We start from the raw sequence: 20,586 nt of genomic DNA, 5'->3' as shown, positions 1-20,586 counted from the left end.
TTTTCATTTCTTCTTCGCGTTCCCACGTGGCTTCTTCCTCGTCGTGATTGCTTCACAACACTTTTACCAACGGGATAACCTTATTTCTTAAGACTTGGTCTCTTTGATCTAAGATTTGCACTGGCTCTTCAGGGTATGTTAGATCATTTCGTATCTCGATAGTCTCGTTTCGAAGTACTTGAGTAGGGTCCGGCTCATGTTTTCGTAGTTGAGACACGTGAAACACGTTATGGATATTTGATAATGCCACAGGTAGAGCTATTTTGTAAGCCACTAACCCAATTTTCTCCAAAATTTCATAGGGTCCTATGTATCTTGGGCTTAATTTCCCTTTCCTTTTTCCTCGAATCACTAATTTAAATGGAGAGACCTTCAAATATACCTTATCACCGACCAAAAATTCCAAATTTCGCCTTCGTTGGTCAGCGTACGATTTCTGACGACTTTGACTTGTCCTAATTTTCTCCTAAATTTTCTTGATCTTTTCCGTAGTAGTTTGAACAATCTCGGGTCCAATTAATCCTACTTCTCCAGTTTCTACCCAACAGAGTGGCGTTCTACACTTTCGCCCATACAATGCCTCGTAAGGGGCTATACCAATGCTACTGTGGTGCCAGTTGTTGTAGGCGAATTCCACCTGTGGTAGATGTTTCTCCCAACTTCCTGAGAAATCCAAAATGCATGCCCTCAACATGTCCTCGAGCGTCTGAATTGTTCGCTCGAATTGTCCATCGGTTTGAGGGTGATAAGCTGTGTTGAGCTTTAATTGTGTTCCTATACACTTGTGGAAACTTTCCCAAAATCTTGACATAAATCGTGGGTCTCAATCTGACATTATGCTTGTAGGGATTCTGTGTAGTCGTATAATTTCCTCAATATATAGCTGAGTTAAAGCATGAGTCGGTTGCCCTATCTTAATAGGTAAGAAATGTGCCAACTTGGTCAATTGATCCACTATTACCCAAATAGCATCGTTTCCTTTGGGACTTCGAGGCAGACTAGTCACAAAGTCCATAGTGACGTGGTCCCACTTCCACTCGGGAATATTCAGTGGTTGCAGCATTTTTCTTGGACGCTGATGCTCAACTTTGATATGTTGACAGGTATCGCATTGCGCCACATACCGTGCCACATTTTTTTTCATTCCAGGCCACCAATAAATTTCTCTAAGGTCCTTGTACATCTTTGTGGATCCTGGATGTACAGTGTATTTAGCTCGATAAGCTTCTCTTAAGGTACTTTGCCTCAGATCTTGGTCTTTTGGCACGTAAGTTCTTCCTTGAAATCGAAGTATACCATCATGATAACTGAATTCAGGTGCTTTAACTTGATCGTTCTTGTCTAACCATTGACTTCTTTTTGTGTCTATTTGAAGAGCTGACCTGATTTGATTCACCACATCAGATTGGATTGTCAGATTTGCCAAATATCCCTTGAATGGCTTAGGTCTAACACTTACTGTCAGGTGGCTGAATTCCTCAATCATTTCCCACTCCTTAACCATCATGCTAGCCACTATTTCAGAGCTTTTTCTGCTAAGAGTGTCTGCAACTACGTTTGCCTTCCCTGGATGGTAGGAAATGGTACAATCATAATCTTTCAAGTATTGTAATACCCGGTATTACATGATATTGAAATTAAATAATTTTTTTAATTATTTTGAAAGGATCTCGGGCGGTTCGGGAAGCTTAAGAGTCGGTTCCAAGAATTAATTAATGAAATTTGCCGAATTGGCAGCTGGGAGTGCCTCGGGACTTGGATGTCTAGGGAAGAGGGAAAGGGATTGGTGAGCGTCTTGAGATGAGGATAATGACGCTGGAAGTAGTCCGATCGGGAATAATTTTCGGAATAAATTTTGTATAAACTCGAGTGGGTGCCAATATCGAATAGTTGTAGGGGACCTCCTGGAAGCTGAGGGAACCCTAGGGATGGTTCGATTTTCTGAGTAAGGCAACCCTTAAGTGTTTTCGGGTTGAATAAAGATTTCGTGTAGGCGTAGAGGCGAAATCAAGATTCCCGAGTAGATGCCGGTTATTAATTTTCAAAGAATCAAGAATTTGTGTGGGTTAATGATAATTAATTTAGGTCTTGGAGGGCCCGAATGGCATTATTAAAAGTTCCTAAGTGGAATTAGGGGTTCTCAAGTGTAATTAATGAGAATCAATGGAGTTAATATGTAATTAGTACATATATATATAGAGGCCGTGAGGCAGCTTCGAGGAAGCTTCCTATTTGCAATCTGAAATGGCCGAACTAGAGAGTAGGGAAGAAAGAGTTCGCGACCGAAGTGGAGAGGGAGAGAGAGAAGCTTTGGCCGAGAGTGATCGAGAAAGGTCGGAGATAGCTGGTGGCTGGAAGAAGAAGCCATTGTGATGGCTGAACAGCCATGGCCGACGCACGAAGGAGGTAGCATCGGCGGTGAGAAGAAGCTGCGGCCATGGCCGCGGTTGCATGGGCTCGGGGCGACGAGGGAAGTAACGATTGCTGGCCAATGAGGGTCGAAGGTGGCCGGTGAGGTCGTGCGAGCAGAGGCCAAGGGCAGCGACGGGTCGAAACGAGCAGCCGCGATCGGCCATGGCAGCGCAGGGGTGCTCCCGCTGCTGCTTGCAGCGATGGCTCGTGGTGGCGGCGGCGACCAGCCGATGTGGCGTGGCCGGCGACAATGGCGCGGAAGTAGGGGCGGCCGGCGTGTGCGAGTAGGCTGCTGTGCGCGGGTGAGTGAGAAGAAGAAGGAAAAGAAGAGGAGAGGATGAAGAAGGAGGCGCACGGGATGGATGAGGAAGAAGAATAGTAGAAGAAGAGAAAAAAGAAATAAAAATAAAAAAGAAAAGAAAAGAAAAGAAAAGAAAATATAAAAGAAAATCTGGAAAATAAAGGAGAAAATAGGGAAAAATCCCAAGAAATTTCAGAAAAATTGGGAAAAAGTCTGAAAATTATTTTGAGACTTAAGGAGCATGCTAGAGCCTTGAAATCGGAGATTTGGGCATGAGGAGTTAATTAAGGAGGCGACACCGGTGTGGGCGATTGGCCGAGTTTCTTTTCTAGATTGACTGAGATAAGTTAATTAATTCTTTTCTGAATATTTATTTTATGTGAGATATTAAATTGTGTAGTGTTGTTGGATTGAACCCTTGGGTCGGGGTTGTTTGGAAATTATTGATGGCCGGTTATGCCTTGATTGGTGTTGTTTTTGTTGTTTTGTTGTCGGGTGATTTTGCGGTATACAGCGTAGTTGAGGGCATTGGATGAATGCCGGATGTTAATGGAGTTGGGGTTTTGTGTGTTTGCCTCTAGGTTCGACTAGGAAGGCGGTGATCCTAGAAGAGCTTAAAATTCGGGTTGGCGTTCGTGCCGAGGCAGAGATGAGGCTTCGAGCCAAGTAAGAGACGACCCCATGTGGAGGTGGCCTTGTAAGTTGGTAAATGTGTTTGATAATGTTTTTATGTTACATTTGCATGTAGTGGTTAACACTTGCGTGATGCTAGATCTAGTGGACCTGTGGCTATAAGGAGGACTAGTGTTGTGAGGGCTGATAGGTTAATGCCTCAAACCTTGGAGGGTTGTGAGGATGAGTAGGCCTAGCCTCATTTGCATGCATTGGCATACATAAACATGGTTATAGTCATATTTACATGCATTGCACCCTTATTGAGTCTTTATGACTCATGAGGTTTTACCTCATGTTGTAGATGATGCAAGACCATATGCAAGCAGGGATGACGCCGGGAGGCTGTTATGGCAACTAGCGGTGTTGCCCGAGTTGTGTATTTATTATCTCTTGTATGTAACCAGGTGGCATTGTGTATGTATACCCTTGTGAGTAAATGTATGTGTTGTTGAGCGTTAAATGTATTTAATTATTGTAATTATCATAGTGTGATAAATGATTTTGAGATTGTTCGTTGTATATGGCTTAGTTGGAGAAATCGAGTTTCGGACTGAGTAAAGATTAGCGAGGTATGTTCTCATAAACTCCAATATTCAGCGAAGTGATTATTATGCTAGCTTTGTGCCTGGGTCACCTCTGACTTGCTATGAGGCGAGCTAAAGCTCACTCGAGTTTCGGGTCTCGATCCGCTGAGTTTTTCTTATTTGATTTGGGACCGATTCCTGAGTGGAGCGAAGGGAAGGACGAAGCCTAGTTCCCACCTAAGACATTTCCTATTGGAACATAGTCCAACCCTTCAGTTGTGTTTCGTCGGGTGAGTAATCCGGTCGATTATTTACCGGTGGCGCCTGTAAGTGGGAGCGGGTCGTTACAAGTATTCCATCCATCTTCATTGTTGCATATTCAGTTCCTTTTGAGAGAAGATATACTTCAAACTCTTGTGGTCCGTAAAAATTTCAAATTGCGCTCCATAGAGATAATGTCTCCACAACTTTAAAGCATAGATTATGGCTGCCAATTCCAAGTCGTGAGTCAGATAGTTCTACTCATGCCTCTTCAATTGTCGAGATCTGTAAGCAATCACTTTCTCATCTTGCATTAGAACACATCCCAAACCTATTCCCGAAGCATCGTTGTATACCACATATTTTCCTTATTCTGTTGGCATTGCTAAAATCGGTGCCGTAGTTAGTCGTGCCTTAAGTTCTTGAAAACTTTATTCACACTTTTCGTCCCATTCGAATTTGACTTCCTTTTGCATTAATCGGGTAAGTGGAGCGGATATCTTTGAGAATCCTTCTACAAACCTTTTGTAGTATCTGGCTAGTCCAAGAAAACTTTGAATTTCCCCGACGTTCTTAGGTGCTTGCCACCTTTGAACTGCTTCTATTTTTGCTGGATCGACGGCTATACCCTCTGCATAAATTATGTGTCCAAGAAAAGCTACATGATTAAGCTAAAATTCACATTTTGAAAACTTGGCGTATAACTGGTGGTGTTTTAGGGTCTGCATAACTATCCTTAAATGTTCCTCGTGTTCTTTCTCACTGGCAGAATATATCAGAATATCATCTATGAAGACTATTACGAACTTGTCCAACAAGGGTCTAAAAGTTCGGTTCATCAAGTCCATAAATGCAGCAGGTGCATTAGTTAATCCAAATGGCATCACTAAATACTCATAGTGACCATATCTCAATCGAAAAGCAATCTTGGGTACATCTTCTGGTTTGATTTTTATCTGATAGTACCCTGACCGAAGATCTATCTTAGAAAATACCCTAGCTCCTTGAAGTTGGTCAAATAATTCTTTAATCCTAGGCAACGGGTACTTGTTCTTTATAGTTACCTTATTCAACTGCCGATAGTCGGTACACATTCGTAAAGTGCCATATTTCTTCTTCACGAACAAAATCGGAGCTCCCCAAGGTGACACACTAGGTCTGATAAATCCTTTGTCGACCAAGCCTTGCAATTGCTCCTTTAATTCCCTCATGTCAACTAGGGCCATCTTATACGGAGGTATGGATATAGGTTGTGTACTTGGTACAAGATCTATTGAGAATTCGATTTCTCTAAGGGGTGGCAATCCTGGTAAATCTTCAGGAAAGACCTCAGGGTACTCATTCACAACCCTCACTAAATCCAATTCGAGATTCTTCTTCCTTGACTCAGGTTTGGCTGATTGCAATGCTTGCAAAGTTACGCCATGCTTTCTCTTATTTTTATTAACTTATCGCTTAATACGGGATGTTATAGGTGGTATCAGAGCCGACCCCCAAGCCTCTGAGCGCGGTGGTGGGGCAAACCTCAGCGAGGATGCTGAGTCCCCAAGGGGGGTGCGTGCAGGCATCTTAGGCGAATCTCACATCGGCTATGCAAAGGGGGGAGATCTGAGACCAATTGTAAGGTCGCATGACGACGACGTCATGTGCTCAAGGGGGGGAGAATGTAATACCTCGGGAGCCCAAAGGAGAATAGTATATATCGAGGATAAGTAAGGAAGGAAACAACACCAGCTGGATACCATTTGGGCTGAATGTTGGCAAAGAACTCCCAAGTTAAGCATGCTTGACTTGGGGTAATCCAAGGACGGGTGACTCCCCTGGGAAGTTTGCGTAGCTCAATATGGGATGTTACGTAAGGTGATCCTAGGGGTCGGTGGTGCCGTCATAGGGTTCTAAGGCATAGGGAGGACGAAAATCGTCGGTTAAGGGGACGGTCATGATGAACTTGGAGAAGGGATGGCTATGGGAGTACAGGGATGCGGAAGGTGAAGGAACAAGGGTGTGGGTAGCTTAGTGGTGTTGGTGGCGATTGTCTTCTGAATCACAGTCAGTTCACTCGTTGGGTTGGTCACGCTGCTGGTTTTGTGTTAATTCGATGACTCGATTCTGAAGCCTCTCAACTGTATGGAGAAAGACCTCTATGACATCCGAATTTTGTGGAGGGTGATTGGGGTTATTTGATTCTTGGGCGGTGGCGCTTCTGGTTCGCACCACGGCATGGCAGCAGAGAGGTTGGTTCGAAAGAGTTTTTGTGAGCTTATGGGGTAGGTAAGTTTTACCGAACCCCACGGTTTGCGCGAGATGTTCCTTCCTAACCCAAGCGAGGACGATCGGAGGCTGGGCGTGGGCTCTAAGGATGGGTCCGTTCGGGGGGGCGACTGGCACCTGCAAGCACTCCGACGGTCGAGTGAGTAAGAGAGTAAGGAGAACCAGTGTATCAGTAGGTCAGAGTTCAGAACATACCTTGGCTCTGAAGAGAGCTAGTTGATATAGAAGGAGGAGATGTCCTCATGCATGCATGAGTCGTGCGTTTGCAGGTGATGGGACTGGGTATCTGGCGCCGGTGGAGGTTCCCAGGCCGTAGCATGGTGGCGAGAGGACTCTCATTAATATGGATGAGATCCACCATTAATGAGGATAGGATCTGGGACTGCCGTGTGGATATCCGGTGGGATTGCAATGATGCTGTGACAAGTTGGCGCTGGGCCAAGATAGGATCCAGAAGGAAGACCAGATTGGGTCGATATTGGGCTTAAAGAGAGGGCCGAGATTGGGCTCGGACGGGTCCAAAAACTAAGATAGCTTGAGAATTGTTTTTTATTAAATCTTCAGGCTTGGATTGGATCGTATGCCTAATCTCGAGTCTTCATGCTATATATGGAGGTTACTTAACCTAAAAACGTCCTCATAGCCAAACCCGAACAAATATTTTGTCAAACGTTATTTACACACTGATTTATGATAGCTGCTTAATATAGAATCCTTCATGCCATGTATGGGGATTGCTAGAACTAGAGTTATCATCATCTCAGTAGTGTATTTAATGATTAAAACTCAAGCTATCTAAACTTTCTATTACATTTAAGAAAGTTATACGGGAATCAGTGGTCTTGGCACTCAAATTGTCTTGATACAAGATTTTCTCAGTATACAGCAAACCATTCAGTTAACCTCTGTTAAACATATCATTTTACATTCCAAACTCATTATTGAGAGACTACCTCCTTCTATAAGTAAATCTCCCAGTGAATTGACTTGGACTTATTTGGAAATATAAATTTTAAATTTCTGCTACACGTACACTAGTGCACTGGCAAATATAAATGCCTCGCCCCCTTTTTTTTTTTTTTGAATAATTTAGCTGCATATAAACATTGAGACAAGCAAAAAAAGAAGATAAAAAGCAAAATGCAGGGTGAGTGATGCAGCACCTGCATTGAATGTTAGCATTACCTGTGCGCTTGTTGTTCCAAGTGAATGGGGGTCCAATGAAGCCCAAGTTAAAAAGCTCGCAGTTATAAAGCACACTACGGAATTGATCCATTAAGGTCAAAGAATGGTCCAGGCCTCCAGATTTTTAAGTCATTAGTAATCTCATTGAAGTCACCACTATAAACCCATGGGATAGCTGCACAACCCTTTAACCTCTTGAGAAGCTCCCAAGAAAAGTGTTGGTCTTCCCAGGGGCAGAGCAAGCCCATGGGCAGGGTGGGCTCCAACCCACCCTATTTTTTTTTGAAAACTGCACTTAATATGCTATAAAATAATATATATATTTTTACTAGCCCACCCAGCCAGCCAACTCGCCCAAGCCCATACCCAACCCAAAATTTATTGGCAGCCTAAACAAAACCTAAATTCTAATATCTAAATAATTTATTGTGAAACCCCACCCCCACCTTAGATATTTTACCGTGAAATTGAAACCCCACCCCTGCCCCTACCTCTCTGGCATCTGCAAACCCAGAAAATGCAAATTTTCTACGTTTACCCAGAAAACGCAGATATTTTACCCTTTAGTTCTCTTGTTTCTCCCTTGTTGCTCATGCTGCTTTGCAAATTGGTCGTGTGGCTGTCAGCACCATCCACAATGCTGGTGGTTGCTCTGTCTTCGTCATTATTGCTCTATCTCTCTCTCTGACTGTCTCTCGTTGCCTCACTTTCACTCTTTCACTTGTAGCTCCCCTTCACTCGATTGCTGAACATTGGGGAGGTTGCATCTGCCATCTATTTTGTAAATCTGTGGCATCTATTCTTTGGTTCAAACTTCAATCAATCTTTTGGTATTCTTGGTATTAATTCTTTGTTTCAATTTTGGTTCAATCTTCTGGCATTTTATTTAATGTGCTTTTTATTCTATTTTGGCTCATTTAACACCTATGATAGGTTTAGCCTGGTTTAGGAGTTGGGAATTAAAACTTTAGGGTTTACAACTACATTTGGCTTTTGGCTAATTGTTGTTTGACTAATGATTACTACATTTAATTAGGGATTGCCCTAGTTGGGATTTTGTTAATTGTAATTTGTTTTTGTTAAATGTGATATACAAGCCTATTAAAATGTGAAAACCAAATATCTTTCAATACTTCATTAAGAAAATTGGTGATCAATCATCAAGTAACCCAAATGGTCCCTGCAATGCTTCTTCTTCAAGTTCTATTTCACCATCCAAAACTAAAAGATCCAAGCATGAGCCTCTACATGAATGTACTATTGAACCAACTAAAAGTAACACCTCATATTATGAACGTGATCATGGAAAACGAATCCCAATATCACAATATCCATTAGAAAAACAAGATGAGGTTCGAAGAGCATATATTGATATGAGACCGTGTCAACCTATTTATGAGTATCCCTAGTGTAAAATTTGGGGCTCAAAATCATCGATTTCAATTAGCTTGGTTCACAAAACATCCATGGCTTGAATTTTCTGTGGAGAAGGAAAGTGCATTTTGTTTTCCATGTTATCTATTTGAAAGTAATACATCACAACTTGAAACATTTACAGTGAAGGGGATCAAAAATTGGAAGAAAGTTAATTGTAAAGATTGTTCATTGAAAAAACATGAAGGATATGGTAATTCACTACATCACATTGCTATGGAAAAGTGGAAAAACTTGAGCAAACCAAATCAATATATTGAGAGAAGGATACATCAACAGACTGAAAAAGAAAAGAAGCAGAACCATTTGCTTATAAAGACCTCCATAGAGAGTGTGAGGTGGTTTGCATTGCAAGGTTGTGCATTTAGAGGTCATGATGAGTCTGCCGAGTCTACTAACCTTGGGAATTTTATTGAATTGATCAAATTGCATGGAAGAGTAAACAAAGAAATTGATGATGTTGTTTTAGAAAATGCAGCTAAAAATACCAAGTACACATCTCCAAGTATTCAAAAGGAGATATTGAAAATTATTACTAATTGTGTGCAACATAAAATTTGTGAAGAAATTGGAGATGCTAAATTTTGCATTCTTGTTAATGAAGCTGTTGATGAATCACATAAAGAGAAAATGGCTATTATTTTGAGATATGTTGATGGTGATAGAGTTGTTAGAGAACATTTTTTTTTTTAAGTTATGAGTGTTAAAGATACAAATGCTTTGATTTTAAAAAAAGAGATATGTTCCGTATTAAGTCAACACAATCTCTTGGTTACAAATTTACGGGGTTAGGGCTATGATGGTGCTAGCAACATGCGAGGGGAATGGAATGGACTACAAGCACTATTTCCTAGAGAATGTCCATCTACTTATTACATTTGTTGTTTTGCTCATCGACTACAGTTAAGTTTAGTTGTAGTAGCTAAGGATGTACATGATGTGTGACTATCTTTTCAATCATTAAGTTCTATTGTCAACTTTGTTGGCACTTCTGCTAAGCGCCATTCTCAATTAAAGTCAATTAGAAAGGATGAAATTGATGATTTGATAGCAATAGGAGAAGTTCCAATTGGTGCTGGGGGCTAATCAAATTTGTACTTTGCAACGAGCTGGAGCAACTCGTTGGAGTTCACATTTTTCCTCTATTAAAAGATTGATTGTGATGTTTAGTTCTACTTATACACTTCTTGAAAATCTTATTGATAAGGGGTTAAACAATAGTATACGTGAGGAGGCTAAAGCTGCTTTGAAAGTTATGAAAACATTTGAATTTCTATTTATCTTGTTGTTGATGCATGAAGTGTTGGAAAAATATGATATGTTGTGTCAAGCATTACAAATGAAAGATCAAGGCATTTTGAATGCAATGAATTTTGTTTCAAGTACAAAACTTCTTCAAGAGATGCGTGATAATCGATGGGAAAATTTTATGTGGTATGTGGTTGAATTTTGTATAAGTAATGATGTTGGTGTGCTAGAATTAACTAATCGTTATATAAATGGTACAAGATGTTCTCGTCAACAGAAAAATAATTTTACAGTGGAAGACTATTACCACTTTTAGATATTCAATGTTGTAATAGATTTTCAGTTGATGGAGTTGAATAATAGATTCATGGAGAGAACAATGGAACTTCTTAAGCTATGTGAGGCTTTAAATCCTAGTGATAGTTTCAAATCATTCTCTATAGATATTATTTGTGGTTTAGCTGAGGAGTTTTATCCTTTGGATTTTACTAAAGAAGAGATAAGAGATTTGAGGAGACAGTTGGATCACTACAAGTTTGATGTAATTCGACATCTGTAGTTTCAGAATATTAATTCTCTTCCTTAGTTATGTCGAATGTTAATTGAAAGAAAAAAATCATGTCATTATTTCTTGATTGATAGGTTGATTCGTCTAGTGTTGACTCTTTTAGTTTCTATAGCAACAACAAAAAGGACTTTTTCAGTATGAAACTCATTAAAACATCACTTCAAAATAAAATGAAGAATGACTTTCTGGCAGACACAATGATTATTCATATTGAGAGGAAGATTGCTCTTAGTATTGATACAGAGGTACTCATTGACAAGTTTGATCTTTTGAGGAATCGCAGGTTGCGTCTTTGAGTAGTTTTATAAGGTATTTGTATTGCTCTTTTTTTGTATTTTTTTTGTTGTTTTTTGCTTTCTCTTTTTAAGTAATGGATTATGTTAAATATATATGTAAAACTCATTAAACTCTTTATTTTTATCTTTTTACTTTTCTCCTATTAGTGAAGCTAACTGTTAGAACATTTTTTTTTTTTTTCTGTAAGTAAGATTGAACAAGGTCATAGGTACACATACAGACTTCCTTTCAACTGCAGAAGCATAGGATTCTTAAATGTCAGATAAAGGTATTTTGCAAGTTCTATTAGACACAAGATTTGTAGCAGACATTCTTTCTGGGGTGATTCCATTACAACAGAGGAACTATCCAAAAATGCAAGGTCAAAGTTTTCTTTCAGAAGAAATTAGGATGTAAACCAGTCCAGGTCAGTGATCAGAGAGCAAGTTGATGGCTTGGTAAATCGCTGGATCCCATTGATTGGCTCACGTAAGCTTTCTTAGTCATTCTTATATGCTTAGAATGCTGTATTATTCATTGGCTAAAACTAATTGTGTTGAGCAAGCAGCAAATGTGCCAATTCTCACAGTGACAAAAGTTAACATGTCTGGCTTTGAATAGAAGCTTAAATTATCACCTCTATACTCTGATAATATTTTTTGCTCTGAAGTGCATACTTTTCATGGTTATGAATGCATCAATTTCGTTTTTCAGTACGTACCTGAATGAATTCTGAGTTCTCTTATTTTTATTTTGTGCAATTAGTCATATACATAAGATTGACCCCACCTTGTGGCGTTAAGGCTTGCGATTTTTTTTTTGTAACCACTTGCATAAGATTGTGAATTGTGATCTTTACACTACTAAGAAACTCAACTGATCAGAAGATGTTGTAATCACTAGTATAAGATTGTGAATTGTGATCTTTATACTATAAAGGAATTCAACTGACCAACAGATCTTGTAGAACAAAATTTTGGAGCCCTCAAGTAAAAAATCCTAGCTCTGCCCCCTGGGTCCTCCTTTGCCGGGCTCCCATAGAATCCGGTAAATCTCCAACACGCACCATGAGCATGACAGACCCTAGCATCAATGTGGCCCGGAGAGAAAGACTAAATACTGACATCCCAGTCATTCTGCCAGCAAAGAATTAGACCACCGCTTCTACCTCTGCTGTTCACCACAAAGCAATTATCATAGCCAATCTTTCATTTTTTTTTTAAGGCGTTTGAAACTAAAAAAACTTTTGAAATTGTAATACCTTTTGGGACAAGAAATACTAACATAATATAAAAAAAAAAAGAAATTAAGAAACTGAAGCATTAAATAATTAATATAATTGTAATGAATGAAACACAAAACATAGAAACTGAATAAATAACAAAAAAGACATCAATTTATATAGATAAAAAAATAGATGTAATATATTAAATTAAAGTGAAAAAATATTATATTAATATGAATAACCAACTGAGAGTTTTTTGAATTGAGTACCTCACTGATTTTGTGCATGATATGACAAATAAATTTCACACACAGTTGATAGATGAAGCATAAGAAGTCCCAGTAGCCCAAAAACACAAAGTCCACCAACGAAACTCCAACAACAACAGTGCAATAAACCAACTCCTTTCCCATGAAGAGATACTTTGTTGTTGACATGTTGTGCTGATCTACCATTTTGATGAGGTTCCAGTTTCTCCTCACTCGATTTGTAACCACTTCCTCTTGCACTTGTGTCAGCCTCAACTAGGAACAATTTAGTTTTAGTGAGTGCTTCTACCATTGTTTCCTCGTAATCTTGATTGGTGGTATTAAATTCCTTATTTGGGAATACATTGGCACCAAATTGGTCAAGAGAAATTACCGGCTCGACAAATATTGGTTGTAGCCCACAATATTTTACTATGCATTCATGATTTGGGGTAAACTCAAGTGAAAAAGTTGTATAATCACCAGTACAAAACTTAACTTGATGTGAACAGTCATGATATCCAAATACCACATAATCTAGGCAAGATATTTCTTTCTTCCAATATGCCTCATAACGAACAACCAAACTATCACCAAATTTAAATGTGTCACCTTGACTTGTTCCAATTTCACACTCATAAAAGACATCCACATATGGTTTAGTGCAAAATTCCTCAATCATGAGAACAGCGCATAAAGCAAATCCTCTAAGCTTACGACTACTCCAACTATGTAGAGGCAGTTGAACATTTATGGAAGATCCAAAATTTTTAGAGGTGAACAATTGAGGAACCTTACTTCCAGAATAAGTAACGTTGACATGAACTTTTTCTATAAATTCCTGTAACATGAAAATCAAGATCATTCTAAATGAGCGAGCAAAGAGTACAATTAGAGTCAGAGACAAATGACATTTTAATGACAAATGAGAAAGTAGAGTAAGAGAGAAATACCTTTTGAGATTGAATTATTAATAATGACTCTTTTAAAACTTTGCTTAATAGTTTTTGATCAAGGTTCATGCAATAAGTAAACATGAAATTTAATCTTCCTCCATAAGAACCACATGCAATCACTGATTCTGCAAAATAGGATGCGTCTGGCAATGACTGGAGCTGCTTGCAATTCACTGCTTCCATGTGTAACAGACCCGATGGAAGCTCAGTTAATGACTGAAGCATTTCACAATTGTTTAAATAAAGCCACCTCAACCTAGAAAGTTGCTTGATGCTTTTTGGTAGACTTTCAAAGTCATTTCCGCTGAGATCTAATTCTCCCAGTGAGGATAAACAACCAATGTCTTCAGGAACTTCAATCACATTGCAATCCTTTAAATTTAGTTGTGTTAAAGAGTGTAATAATCCTAACTTAGGAGGCAATGTTAACCCTCTCAATCCAGAACAATCCAATCCTTCAAGTTTCTCCAAAAATGTCAAAGAGGATGGTAGTCGACAAATGGTAGTTCCAAATGCGAAGAGATATACCAAAGATTTTAGGTTCCCCAAATTTTCTGGCAATTTGTTCAGCTTTGAACAATTAGTGATATCAAGATAGGCTAGAGATCTCAAATTACAAATGCTGCTTGGAAGCGTCTCAAGACTTTTGCACCAGCGCATGTGTAATTTTGAGAGCCTAATCAGATTTTCAATGGAAAGGGGTAGCTCTTTAATTGCTGTGTCAGACAGATCGAGTTCTTTCAGACTTTCCAATGTCTCCGGGATTTCTGGAAAAATCTCAAGGTTGGAGCAACCCCCAAAAAATAGTGAGCGAAGAGATTTCAGTTTGAAAATGTTAGGTGAAATTTGCTTGAGCATTGCACAATTTGAGAGATCTAAAGTTGAAAGCTTTGTTAGACTCTCAATTGATGAGGGAACTTCTTCTATTGCAGCCCCAAGTAAATATAAGTTCTCTATATTGCCTGCAAGCTTTGGAAAGCTCCTGAACTTTTCACAAAAATATAGAGACAGCAAACGAAGGCCTTCCAGATGTTGGAAAGAAGAGCCACTGTCAAGCAAGTTTTTGCATGATTGAAGGTTTACACACTCTAAACACGGGGCATTTGAGAACTCTGGGATCCTAGTCAGGTGCTGAGATCCAGAAAGATCAAGCCGTCTTAAATTTGGGACATCCTATATAGAACATATTAAAATGACCAGAATAAGTAATTATCTATATATGAACTACACTAATTATATTCAAAGAATATATATATGTACATGAAAATTGTACCATTGCTCCATCCCAAAGTTGTTTAAGCTTGCTTCCACAAAGGTGAAGTTCAACAAGTTTTTCTGAATTAAAACTTGATGGCAGTGCTTTAGAAGGATATCCATCCCAATGGAGATATCTCATTCCATCAGGAAGATGATTTGGGCAATGCACTTTAGAGATGTAGTTTGGTACATCGTAGAATTTTAGAAATCTAAGATTCCATATATTCTCAAAGATCGGAGAATTGATATGCATGCCCTTCATTTCTGACATATTCAAAAATATGCTTTTTACTGCTTCCGTGCCCTGACAATAAAAAAATTAAAGAAGTTATCAATGCATAATATAACACAAAAGCTCAAACTTTTAAAAGACCTTTACAATTTATTTTTTATGATTTGTCTTTTAGGAACATCTGAAAGAATAAAAATAATACATCTAACTGCTTCAATTTTCTTACAACTAAAAAGTAAAGAGTAAGTTACTGCATTTTATAATTAATCAATAATTTAATTTAATGGAACCAACATTGCTTAAATAGAAGAAGTTGTAGGAAGATATTATATCACAAGAATGCAAAAGGCGACATGGTACTACACACAAGTGTTACCAAGATCAAAACAACGAATGACGACACACAACATGATGCTGTCCCGTCTACTAGATGGTGTTTCAAGAAGTTAAGGGTAAGTGAGAGTTTTGCTCTGAAGTTATGAGTAATTAATAATCTAAGCTTGAACTTGCTGATGCTCACCTTGACTGATTGTTTTTGTTTTTTACTAGCTTAATTCTAGGCTAAAGTCACATAATTGCAGGGTCAGTGGATCAAACGACAAACAAGAGGAGTTTCTTTACGTACAGTAAATACAGAACCAAAATCATCATCAACAGCCTAAGACAATAATAAAAGCTTCCTCAAATGTACACCTTACTTTTTAAGTGAAGACATTGGTCAGTATGTATCTATCTAATATAATAAACGAAACAAAGTTAGTAAAGGCTTACCATATTTCTCCGCAATACAAGACAAACATCTTTCTGATTGTGCAACCTACTACGTTTCCCTGGCTGACTGAATGATTCTTGACGAACAAGTTCATGACCCAATTCTTGCAATAAATCATGCATATTGATTGTGTCAAGTGATGATATTGTTATGAGAGACTTGTCAATGAGCACACTAAGTCCAAATTCTGCAGCAAAGTAACATCCATCTAGTATTCGTGTGACAATATCTCTTCCACTTCCTTTGAAAAAGCATGCAATATCAAGAAATATTTCCTTCTCCTCCTTGTTTAGTCCATCGTAACTAAGTTTCAATAAATTTTGAATATCAGGATCGGAGACTTTATTTAGCTTATTCAATGCACTTTCCCAGTCTTGTATCGTCTTCTGATATAGAGAGGCACCCATCACTTTAAGAGCCAAAGGATTCCCTTTAGCATAACTTACTACTTTGTCAACAAACACCATAAGATCTTTATGAGGATTGTCTTGCTTGAAGGCATATTTACAAAAGAGCTTTCGAGCTTCATGATTGTTGAAAGCCTCAACTTCATATATCTTATTCACTCCACAATTACGAAGCAATCGTTTGTCTCTAGTTGTTATAATTATTCTACTTCCTGGACCAAATCCATCAAGTTGTTTTGCCAAAGTTTGTAATTGATTCAAAGTGTTGACATCATCTAAAACAATAAGAACTTTTTTACGTTTGAGTCTGCTTTTCATAAATTGCGATATGTTTGGTGTGCCAAAATCTACATATTCTTCCTCTAATATTTGAGAAAGAACCTTTTTTCGTAGATGAACCAATCCTCCACATCTTTTAGATTCCTCTCTAACATTTGCAATGAAACAGTTCCCTTCAAACTGTCCAGAAATTTGGTTGAAAACTGCCTCGGCGATTGTTGTTTTTCCTATACCGCCCATGCCCCAGATTCCAACAACCTCATAATCTGATTTCCCGATGCACAATAACGATTTAACACGTTCAATACGTGAATCTATTCCAATTAAGCCTTTTGGATTGCTTGAGGGCGATATATCTTTCAATTTATCTGAGATATCTTTAATAATTTCATCTATAAGTTTGGATTCAGGCCTGCCAAATATGAAAAGCAAACAATTACTAGTTAATTAATGGAAAGAATAACAATTGAAAACAGTACGTAATACTATTACCAACAATTTAATTCTTTCTCCTTTTTTTCTTTTCCCATCTTTCTATAGAGAATTAAATTCCTAATCCAGATTATATCTTGATTTTCAGACACAGCAATAGATGCTCTATGGTTTGCATAGTGAAATGAAAAGTACATGAAATTCTTTATTACTAATTATATAATAATTAACAAATATATGTTAAGATTTATTAGATTAACTATTGACAAAATTAGAACTTGTAAACTCTAAATGGATATAAAACAGAATTGGAATTACCTAATTTTTGAGGAATCAAATCCTGGTAGATTGGATGCTTCAGTCAAGGCAGCTCTCCATAATTGCTTCTCATCTTCAGATATATTTTCATGGTTAATAAAAGCATCCCCAAAACTTCGCACATCAGATGGATTTACTTGATAGAAGACAGGTATAACAATTTGCTCATTTGTCTTCTTACATTCAAGAATTTTTACAAGTTCATGCAAGCACAATTTTGACGAAGGATAGTCTTTCGAAAAAATGACTACCGAAATTCTTGATTCTTCAAGTGCTCTTGAAAGTGCTGGCCAGATTTCATCACCTCTCTTGAGTTTGTCATCAACGAAGAAGTGTATGTTTTCACGAGACAAAGCTTTGCAAAAATGACTTCTAAAACTGTCTCGGATATCTTGACCGCTGAAACTAACAAAGAGATCATACTTTGCTCCATCATTGGTGGACATGAAAGATGAACAAGTTGATGAGGAAGCGCCCATTATTTTGTGATCGATGAAGCAAAGTTACAGCACAGAACAATAGGAGACTTTGCTTTTTAGTTTTCTTTTCAAATGAACTGAGCAGAACCAGGGCGTAGCCAGGAATTATTTTTAGGGTGGGCTAAACAAACCAGGAGATGCTTGAGAACAGAACAAAACTGATGCAGATGCAGTTATGCAGAGTGCAGACCAGCAGCAAGGTGCGGGTTCCGGGTGCGGGAGATGCGGCGGCAGGGAGAAGCTAGGAGGAGCAGCAGGCAGCTGCTGGTGCAAACGTGCAGAGTCTGCAGACTGTAGGGAGGAGCTAGGAGGAGCAGCTGCTGGTGCCAGTGCAGTTGTGCAAAACAGCAGAGTTACAGAGCTGCAAGGTACTGGCGCAGGGCAGCGGGAGGTGCAGGTGCGGACTGCGACGGTGAGGAGAGCTAGGAGGAGACAGCTGCTGGTGAAGTTGTGGAAAACAGACAGGCAACAGCTGCAGAGCTGCTGGTGCGGTGAGGTGCGGCGGTGCAAGATGAGCTAGGTCCTAGGAGGAGATGAGAGAAGAGAAAAGTGAGTGCAGTGCCAAAAGACAGATGTCAAGAGAAAAGTGAGTGCAATCCAGGCTGCAAAATGCTACTTCGCGTCTATTTCCTATTCTTTTCTCCAAGGCAAATTAATCATACCCGTATATTTTCCAATGTGAAACCATGAATCTTTTTTTTTTTTTTAAATGGATATGAGACCATAACTTTTGACTCATATAGATGCTTATCTTTTATTATCTTTTCTACTTTTCTGTGTAAACCAAACCGTGGAGAATCCAGAGTCCACCTAGAAAAGAAAAGATTCCCTTAACCTATTATTCCATCTTTGATTAAATCATCAAACATGCTGACCCACATACTGACTTTCTCTGCTTTTTAAGTGCTAGCAATTGTGACACCAAAAAAATAAATATAGAAAAATTTATAGACAATCTCATATATAAATAATCACCAAATTTTATTATTTACACGGCGGTATAAAAAAATAAAAATTAAATATAATTATAATTTATATGTATTATGTTAAAATTTATAAAAAATTTATAACAATTTTATTTGTATTAAATACTTTACAAAACTCAAATAAGAAACAAATATATAAGATTTATAATATTCATTAATATTACAAATCAAAATATAATAGCAAGTGAAAAAAAAAATTATAAACACTGAACTAAAAAAAAAAAATTAAAGTTATTATATACTTGTTAACGTTTTATAATAAAAAAAAATTAAAAAAATTAACTAAATTTACATACCAGCCTGTATTCTACAATTCCAACCTATATTCTACAATTAAATACCACCCTGTATTTTAGATTTCCAAACAAATAAAATATAAAAAAATTAAATATCAAATAATGCAAAATAGCCAGTATTCTGCAATCTAAAAGAAATTAAAATTAAAATGCACACTAGTTAGTGCTACTGACATCAAATTATAACTACATAAGAAAAATAAATATTATATTATCATAACCTAAAAGAGTGGGTTAAAACTTTACAAAAAATGGGTTAAAGCTTTCCAAAATATGTATACTTTACAAAAGATGTGTCAATAACATATCTTCAAACATGTGTTTGCCCAAACTTCCTCCTCATTACTTTCCAAAAAGTCTTTGTATCAACTTGTATGTATCCCCAATTAGGAACATGCACAACAATCTGGTAATTTGTGAAAACAAAAAAAATATAGATTAGTACATTTGTTGAAAATATACATATCAAAATACTTTGAGATTGAAATTATCTTATTACATCTATCTCCGTAAAAGCAAGCTAGTCGTATTTCTCTTTTTAAGCTCCATAGATTTTTCGATCCAATCCTACAAAAGTCCATATTTTAAATTATTATTAAATTAAAATTTTATAAAAAGTTATATAATCAATAGAAATAAATCTACATGATTACCTTCTAATAAAACGTGATTTAATCTACATAGAACACTACAACAACACTTTAGGATAAATAATATTTGTAGTAGAATCCAAACTATCTTTAGGGAGAAGAATACTTGTACGATCAAAGGACGTACATCTGGACAATGCCACATATAATTTTCCATGGCTAAATACTGGTATGCGCAAATTAACCCCAACAAATTTCACAGATTGTTCTTGAGGTTAAGGCATATGCCAATCGAACTGAAAATTGACATTTTGTCATTTGGAAAGGCATTTCTAAAGAAGATGGTATCAAAGATATCCTTGGTATGAATGTCAAATTGTCAAACTTTTCTCCAGTTAAAATTTGAGTTTCAATTATGTGAGTGTCGCACCTAATAACCATCAATCTTGTACAATTACATAGTCCATCTTTCGGTGCAGTGTTTCTCGACAATATTATAGGATAAATCACTTTTAACTCTAACTTCAAAAGTTGGCAGCCTAGGAGGATACAATGAATTTAAATATTATTAGGATATCTATTTGTAATGGTAGGATTAATTCCATTACATTCAGACATTTTATCTGGTACAAGATAAATACATAATCTCCCTAAAAAGATATTCAACGCAGTAGTATTAATGTCATTGACATCATCGTTACACGCAAACAAAATTGTGAGTTCAGTTAAAAATGTTAGGGTTGACGTCTCTATCATATTCAATTGCGGGTAAACTGCAGAGAGTAATTCAATCAAATCTTAACATTTGTATATTGTTGATGGAAGGTTAACGATTTCTTAAGGATTGGTCCAATCTAAAAAAGTGAAATCAATAAAAAATTATGAGTGTAAGCACAATTTATTAATTTAAAATAATCTATATAATAAGAAAAAAGGTTAAAGTAGTGTTACCTC

At 37.6% G+C, this 20,586-nt stretch overlaps 1 protein-coding gene across 4 annotated transcripts; it reads right to left on the bottom strand.

Annotated features, from left to right (window-relative positions):
• Nucleotides 1-12,060: 12,060 nt before the first annotated feature.
• LOC127804878 (disease resistance protein RPV1-like) lies at nt 12,061-17,760 on the bottom strand. Of its 4 annotated transcripts, none has more exons than XM_052341952.1 (6): nt 17,282-17,760; nt 15,845-16,943; nt 14,858-15,145; nt 13,582-14,757; nt 12,650-13,469; nt 12,061-12,328 (listed from the first exon to the last, which is right to left on the bottom strand). In XM_052341952.1, the coding sequence occupies exons 1-5, from the start codon at nt 17,758-17,760 to the stop codon at nt 12,651-12,653; spliced, it is 3,861 nt and encodes a 1,286-aa protein (XP_052197912.1). In that variant the 3' UTR covers nt 12,061-12,328; nt 12,650. The 4 variants fall into 4 exon arrangements, with proteins under 4 accessions (XP_052197912.1, XP_052197913.1, XP_052197914.1 ...); XM_052341953.1 differs by having other exon boundaries at nt 12,061-12,325; XM_052341954.1 differs by having other exon boundaries at nt 13,427-13,469.
• Nucleotides 17,761-20,586: the final 2,826 nt, after the last annotated feature.

Source organism: Diospyros lotus, chromosome 6 (genome assembly GCF_014633365.1).
Source record: "Diospyros lotus cultivar Yz01 chromosome 6, ASM1463336v1, whole genome shotgun sequence".
Classification (NCBI taxonomy): domain Eukaryota; kingdom Viridiplantae; phylum Streptophyta; class Magnoliopsida; order Ericales; family Ebenaceae; genus Diospyros; species Diospyros lotus.
The sequence above is the reverse complement of the archived record's forward strand: the minus strand, read 5'-3'. Positions and strand labels throughout refer to the sequence as shown.

Coding starts and splice junctions, on each gene's coding strand:
- LOC127804878 (XM_052341952.1), bottom strand. CDS start 17,760: ATGGGCGCTTCCTCATCAACTTGTTCATCTTTCATGTCCACCAATGAT. Junction 16,944..17,281: donor TTTGATTCCTCAAAAATTAG/GTAATTCCAATT, acceptor CATATTTGGCAG/GCCTGAATCCAAACTTATAG. Junction 13,470..13,581: donor TAATAATTCAATCTCAAAAG/GTATTTCTCTCT, acceptor TTCATGTTACAG/GAATTTATAGAAAAAGTTCA.